Source organism: Brugia malayi, assembly GCF_000002995.4.
Source record: "Brugia malayi strain FR3 genome assembly, contig: Bm_v4_Chr4_scaffold_001, whole genome shotgun sequence".
NCBI classification, from domain to species: Eukaryota; Metazoa; Nematoda; class Chromadorea; order Rhabditida; family Onchocercidae; genus Brugia; species Brugia malayi.
The window spans coordinates 11,691,996-11,700,495 of NW_025062478.1; the positions used below are offsets into that span (position 1 = coordinate 11,691,996).

General features: G+C 20.9%; 1 protein-coding gene across 1 annotated transcript; it reads left to right on the plus strand.

Moving 5' to 3' along the window:
- Positions 1-1,686: 1,686 nt before the first annotated feature.
- Bm4938 (Uncharacterized protein) lies at positions 1,687-4,007 on the plus strand (the record flags this gene model as incomplete). Its single annotated transcript, XM_043082478.1, has 4 exons — positions 1,687-2,039; positions 2,767-2,965; positions 3,215-3,369; positions 3,731-4,007. 4 exons carry the CDS (start codon positions 1,687-1,689, stop codon positions 4,005-4,007), a joined length of 984 nt encoding a protein of 327 aa, XP_042938412.1.
- Positions 4,008-8,500: the final 4,493 nt, after the last annotated feature.

Genomic DNA, 8,500 nt, shown 5'->3' on the forward strand with positions numbered 1-8,500 from the left:
TAATTATTTTATCATATCTATTATCACTTGCAGTCGTTATGATATCAAATTTTCCGAATTATCAATCCGGTTATTTTGGTCATTCGTCGCTGGCATTTTTTTCATTGGAGCGATTATCGGTGCTACAGTAATACCAGCGGTCATTAATCGCATTGGTTCACGATGGTCATTTGTGATTATTGCATTTGTTAGTTTATTTTTCATTTTTTATTACCATTTCTGAAAATAAGCAATTAAGCAAAATATGCTATTAGATCTTTATCACATTCCGGAATTACTGAATTGGCTACCGGAAATGAAAGTTAATATTTTGTTATTAATATTCAAAAAAAAAAAGAAACTGACCGATTACATAAATATTCATTCAATATGTTACGGACATCCTATTTTAAGAAGCTTAGAAAGTAATATATTCCGAAACTTTTCTTTTTAATTTATACAATAATTTTTGGATAGATTATAGATCAAATATGAATTATTCTAAATATATTATTTTCCTGACTTTTATGATATTCCGGAATTTACTCACTGATATAATTAATTATCAATTATTTAATAGCATTAGTGATCGGAAATTTTGACATTAAATTTTTAACCATTGCATTTTTATTATTCATTAATTTCAGTCATTTTATATTAATTTATTTTTATAATTACATGAAAAATTAGTTTTTAGTTTTTAATAAAAATAACTTTTTGATATGGTAGTGACATAAATTTTAATATAATTAGCATTGTTTTATTTAATTAAAAATTTTTTACCAATGAAATTCCACAAAAAATTTTTTTAAAAAAAACAATTAAAATTTTTTTACTAATAAAAATTTATTGCTATAAAATTATTAATTTCAGTTAATGATTATTGCTATTTTCTTTTCACCCTTATCACAATATACAAATATTGCGGAATTATTCATTCTTTCACGATTGTTTGTTGGCATTTGTGTTGGAATGTATACTACTGTACAAGGTGTATTCTTAACTGAAATTAGTCCAGGTAATTTAATTAAAATTATTTGTAACATATTTTAATTATTAAAATCCATCATTTAATATAGAAATATGTATGTGATATATTTTAAATACTATTTCATTCAATTATGTAATTTGTTAGCTATTTTCTTCATATTTTAATCTCTAATAATTAAATAGCAATTTATGGTTTAAAATTTAATTTCTAGTTCAAAAGACGAAATATATTTCTTTGATTGCTGAAAATATTATCATCAAAGACTATCGGATGTTGAATTTCATTTTATTTTCCGACTAATTATATTTGTTGTAAAATAATTTTGCATATCTCGAAATAAATAAAACTTCTTTATTCAAAAAAAAAAAAACAAAAAAAAATAGGAAAAGTCTTTCAATCAAAGATATTGCTTTCTTTTTCATCCTAATCATAAAATTTAAAAATTTTAAATATTGTATAAATTATTTTCAAACAAATATTATAAAGAGATAATTTGTTCATTGTTAATACAATATATATTCCTTAAAGTTTTACCAAAATTTCCAAAATTACTAAAAATATTTTTTAAACATTAAATTTTTGTTATTATTTTAATATCATTGAATATTAATCTTTATTTCATTTCATCATATCATATCATCTTTGTCATTTAATTTATCAATTTTTATTTTTAAATTTTAGTTTTTGCAATTATTACAGTTTGTTTTCGTGGCCTAATGGGCACATTAACTGGCCTATCGACTAATATTGGTGCATTGCTAGCATCAATGATTGGTATGCCACAAATTTTTGGCACTAAAAATTTATGGCCTTATGGCTATTTTATGGAAATGATTCCGTGCTTAATGCTTATTTGTTATGCAATTTTTATCCTACATGAAAGTCCATTATATTTTCTGAAACAAATGAATGAAAATGCGGCAAAAGAATCAATTCAATTTTACAATAATTGGAAAAATGATCGTCAAATAGATGAGGAAATGGAACGATTGAAAATACAACAAAAAAATAATAACGAAAAGAAAAGTGTCAAAAATATTATTAATTGGATGAAATTTTGCAATGATAGGTTTTTATTTCTTTTAATTTATTATAATCTTTAATCTTTAATCAGAATTGATTTGATTGTTGACAAAATTATAAATTAATCATTCATATGCTATTATTGTGTTTTTATTTGAAATAGAAACATCTTCTGCTCTAATAAGCAGAAAAAAAGAAAGAAGAATGATATTGTAACATTTGAATGGATTTAAATTTTTTTTTTTTAATTAAAAAATGGAATGAAAAACTAAAAATGACATTTATATCATATCTTATCAGTCGTACTTAATATTGCAAATGATATTTTATATCATATCTTATCAGTCATACTTAATATTGCAAATGATATTTTATATCATATCTTATCAGTCGTACTTAATATTGCAAATGATATTTTATATCATATCTTATCAGTCGTACTTAATATTGCAAATGATATTTTATATCATATCTTATCAGTCGTACTTAATATTGCAGATGATATTTTATATCATATCTTATCAGTCGTACTTAATATTGCAAATGATATTTTATATCATTTGCAATTTTATATCATATCTTATCAGTTATACTTAATATGCTAAAGTAATAATAGTAATAATATTATTAAAATATAGCATAATTGAACGATTTTTATTTTTGTTCTTTTTCTTTTTAAAAAAAAAAAATTTAATTTTAAAATTGATAGATTATATTTATTTCGATTAAATGTTACTTTTTTATTATCATTATTTTATATTTTTTTATTTTAGAGCAACTCGCCGAGCATTATTTCTCTCAATACTTTTAAATTGTACGGTAAGTTTTTGTGGTATAATGGCGATGGTATTTTTTGGCACAGCTCTTCTTGGCGCTATTGGTTTCACCTCAACTACTGCGTCATTAGCAAATTGTCTTGCAGGACTATCTGGTACCGTTGGAATTGTTATACAAGCTATTACAATTGATAAAGTTAGTTTCGAAATTTTTCTTTTTTTTTTTTTAATTTTAATTTTAATTAATAAATGAAATGAGTTAATTGTATAAATTTTGTAAACAATAATTAATTTTGCATTTCCTTTAACAAATAATAACTATTATTCAATTATTCAATAATATTAATTGATAATTAAAAAATTTCTAATTATTACTCATTCTTTTTTTCTTAAATATTTTAGAATAATTAATAAAGAAAAATATTTTCCCTTATTTTTCGTTTAGATTGGACGCCGTTTTTTACTTCTTGGAAGTTTAATAAGTTTAATATTGATAAATATGGGAATGATGATACTCGTATGGGCCTTTGGCCAATATCATTACTCTTGGCTTGGCTATTGCTTCCTTCTTCTCTTCGCATTATTCCTATTCTCTTTTAGGTTTCTATTTTCATTCATTTAGACAAGATAAAAATGATACAAATTAATTGATTTCCAGTCTTATACCATAAAATAAATTATTACTATTATTATTGTTTTTTTTTATGTGTAACCTAAAGCATTGACTTACTACAATCCTAGAATTTCAAAATTATTTATTATCATTTTCGCTGTAATTTAAAATAATATCTTAAATACTAGTATTATATTATTATTATTATTATTTTTTTTTAAATCAATAAATTCGGTTAAATTAATGAATACATTTATCTTTTAATTATTATTTATGATTAAAAAATTACATACGATGAATGCTTTTTTAGTATTTTTAAATTTCAATTTCATTTAATTTTTTTTTTAGTATTGGTATTGGTCCAGTTGCATGGTTTATTGCTACCGAATTAGCCGAGCCATATTGTCGTGCTCAACTACAATCATTGTCCATTTCGGCGCAGTATATCACCTGTTTCCTGTGTCCAATAATATATTTACCATTAGAGGAATTAATTGGACCACTTAGTTTTCTAATTTTCATCATTCCTCTAATAATTACAACATTTTCCATTTATTATTACATGCCAGAAACTCGTAATCGTAGTGCAGAAGAAATTCATCATTTACTAGAAAGTAAACGATAATCTTTTCAATGCTTTTTTTTTTTTTTTTTTTTTTTTTTTAAGAAATATTACAAATCAATATTTCATTTTTCAAATATTTGAATTATTACTATATATTACAATATGTTTGATAAATTGATGGCTAATTTAATTACTTCAATATTATCATAGTTTAATATTTGTTATTTAAAGTTTTAAATAAAAGAAGAAAAAAAAAAAAAAAACTGTAAAAAATGATATTAGATATATATTTGTGTTAGCTGTATATAATACTGAATGTTTTGAAGTATTGAAATGAATTAAATTTAAATAAATTTAAATCTGCTAGCTAGATATTATAGAGACAGGCTTAAATGAAATAAATATTACTAGCCAATATGTCATTATTCATTATTGATAAATAGATGCATTTCACTGAATAACCGGATAATTGCGCCAATTCTTGTGTTTGCTCGATGATATATGAAAGTAACAACTATACCAACAAAAAATTAAAAAAGAATTTTTTTTTTTTTTTTTTTTTTAAAAAGAATATCCAAAAAATTCTTACATCAACACCAAGAAAAAAAAAAAAAAAGAAAAATGATTTGATTTTATAAATTTTGCATGAAATAAGTTTGGTTATAACAAAAGTAAAAATTCAATCAAATCAATAAAAATAAGTTAAAAATTTGCAACGTAATTCGATTAACAATGATTACTTTTTGGATAAAGTAGAATTAACATGTTTTTTGAAATAAAACAGTTTTAGCAAAAAAAAAAAAAAAAAACAAACAATTTTAAATTCAAATTGAAAATTGAAGAGGTATGACCTTGAAATTTAATAAAGAAAAAAAAAAAGAATGAAAATGATTAGAATGGGCAAATTATAATATTCATTAATGAAGCTTATTTCAAGGATATATTGCTAAGTAGGAAATAAAAAATAAATCAAAAATATCGAATTCTATTCAATTTACATTTTAATATTACAGTTTCTAAATTAAGTTATAACTTTTTGTGTATTAATTAAATATATTAAAATGAATGCAAACATGCAAGAATGTGCAAAAGATTTTAAAGTAAGGAAATGAAATAATTTAAAAGAAAATCAGAAATTATGCATATCACAAAAATTATTTATAAATTTAATTCAATAAAACAATAAATGATACAATAATAATTATAATGCAAAAAAAAAAAAAGAAAAATTTGAACTAGTATTTATGATTTGAAAGTTAAAATTTCCGATTTGATATATATTTTATTTACTTTAGTCAATTTAATACTAATTAATTGATCAAATTTAATAAAATTATTATCGAAGCAAATATTATGGTAAAAATTGAGAAGAAAAAATTAATAAATTTTTCTTTCTTCTTTCTTATAATTTATTAAATAATAATAGTTTTTCTTTTTAAAGATAAAAATTCAAAGAGAAATTCTCTCGCAAAAATAAATAAAACCTATAAAAAAAACTCACTTTCACATTTTTTCTTTCTTTCTTTCTTTCACTCTCTCTCTCTCTCTCTCTCTCTTTCCCTTTTCCTTCTTTTATTTTTTCTTTTATTGCAAATAACAATCTAATATATGAATTTTAATGTGATATAATAATTCATAGTGCTTATTTTTCTCAAATAATAATCCGAGGGAAAAAAATAGGAAACAAACAAAAGTAAAAAAAAAAGAAAAGAAAGAGAGAAAGAGAGAGAGAGAGAGAAAGAAAGAAAGGGAAAAAGAAAAGAAAAGAAAAGATAAACGATTAATTCTTAAAATACGAAAATGAAAGTAAAAGGAAGGAAAAAAAAATTTGAAGTACAGAATTTGTAAAAAAAAAAGGAGGAAAGGGAAGAAGAAGGAGAGAGAGAGGGAGAGAGAGAGAGAGAGAGAAAGATGAGAAAGTGAATTGAATGAAATGAAAAGGATAAATGAATTTTAAACTGTCTTTTCTCTCTCTAATTTCACTTTTTTTCTTCCTTTTATTTTTACAAATTTGCAATTGCATAAGCGATGGAAAAAAGTTTTTTCTCCAATTTTTTTTTTCGCTTAAATTTAAAAAAATATTTTTTTTTTCTAATTTTTAAATCTTTTCCGTCTTTCTTTCTTCAAATCTTTTTTTTTTTTTTTCATTCTTTCTGCATTTGTAAATTGAAAAAAAAAGAATGATATCATCATAAATACATCCGTATTTTTTTTTTTTTATCTTTCAATCTAATTTATCAAACAAAATATGTGTGAAAAACTAATGTTTAATTAGTCAATTTATTTATTTATTTGTTTATTTGTTTATTCATCTGTTTATCTATTTACTTATTTTATTAATTAATTAATTTTTTTTAATTAATAATTTAGTAGATAAATTAAGTTGTTTATTTGTTTCTTCATTCATTATTTATTTTTGTTAATTTATTTTTTGAAATATTTTGGTACAGATATTTCTATGCAATCCATTTAACAATCTGTTCTTATTTATTTGTTTGCTTATTCATTTCTTTAATTAATTTATTTGTTTGTTAAGTTATTTAGTAATTTATTTGTTTAGATTTTATTATTTTCTGAGGCTATTTAGTGGCTTATTAATTTATTTTTTAAACATTTGGTAGCAAGTAAATGCAATCCTTTTAGCAAACTGTTTTTCATTTATTTATTTGTTTACTTGTTTACTTACATATTAGTTTGCTTATTGTTAACATTTATTTATTTATTATTTTTGATTAGTTTATATATATGTATTTATTTATTTATCTGTCCATTTGTTCACTTACTTTTGACATGTATTTATTTATTCATTTATTTTTAAAATTATTTTTGCTATGACACTTCAACCCGTTTCTGTTAGCAATTTAATCAAATTAATCATTAAAAATAGTGCATCTAATATACATTGCATTAAAAATTTTAAATTGAAATGGGATTGAAATTTAATTTGAAATGAGATGAAAAATAAATGGTGCGATAGCTTTTTGGTTTCCATCTCCATATGCTATTAATGTAAATTTATTTATTTGTTTATTCGTTTGTTTATTTTTTTAATATTTAATAAATTATTAATTGATTAATTAATTTACTTATTATTTATAAAATTAAACTTGAAACTTTGTTAGATAGCATAATGTCAAATTCTTTTTTAATTACAAAATTTCATAAGAATTTTGTTAAAGGAAAAACAAAAGAAGAAAATATATAAATGTTTTTGTATTGTTCTGCAAAAATTTTTTACTGTTTTTGCAAAAAAATCACATAATTTTTATTTTCTAATTTTAATTTAATAAATTATTATTAGTAATTTAACAAATTAAAATTTTTTTTATTTTTCAAAATTATTAGTAAAAAATTTTTTGTGTTTCTTTTTCATTAATTTTTTTTTTTTGCTTTTGTTTGTTTAGCTTCAATACATAGTAAATTGAATTGAAAAAAGAAAAAAGTAATAAAATTTCAATGATAAATTTGATGATGAAGAAGAGAAAATTAAACTTGAAACTTTCTTAGATAGCAAAATGTCAACTGCTTCATATTATTAGCCTATTTCAATAAATTTAATTATCATATTTCAAATATTTCTATCAGGAAATGAAAAAGGCGAGATGGATAGAAAGGGAGAAAGAGAGATTATCATAAGAAATTATTATGAAGAGAGAGAGGGAGAGAGAGAGAAAAGAATTGAGGAGTTAAAAAATATTTTTTTTTTTTTTAAATTTCTTCATCATCAGTAAATTATCATTCTAATCAATCACATGTTGGAAATTTTTTGGTGCTTTTGACTAGCTTCTCTAAATTTGTTTATCATTAATATCATTTATAGTTTGAAATTATAATTTTCTACCTTTTTTTTTTCCATATTATGTAATATTTTTTCGTCTATTTTTATTTTTATTATCATTGCTAATTAAATGACTAATTGTATAAATCAATAAATGTATTTGAATACTTTGATAATTTTAATAATTTTAAATTTTCATGAATTTTATTAATTCCATATCTTTTTCTTCTTTATTTCTTATTTTTATTCAAAATTATTTCTATTCTTTCCTCTTTTTTTTTTTTTTTCTAAGCAATAATATTACTCTCATATAATCTATTCATATAAAACAAATATTTCGTTGAAACAATTTAAAATTCATTTGATTAGAAGCAAGAAAAATATTTCTGAGAATGAATAAAATCCGTTTTAAATTAGGCATTTCATATTTTTTTTTTTTTGGGGGGGGGGAATACCTCATAAAATTTTTATTTTATAGCATGTAAAAAAGGGAAACAAAAGTGTGAAATAAAAACTTCAATATGATTTATTTAACTTTTTAAGGTTAATAAAAAAAGCGTATTCTTATTAAGTAAACAAAAAAAAAAAAAATGAAGTAAACAAAAAAAAAAGTAAATAAATAAATAAAGAAAGAAAAAGAAAAAAGGAACAAATCATAAGGAGAAATCATTCATTTATATATTATGTTTTGAAGTTGAATTTTGAATAGAAAAAATCAATTAACTTTTTATTTTTTCTTCCTTTTTTTTTTTTCAATTTTCTAAAATTAACTTTT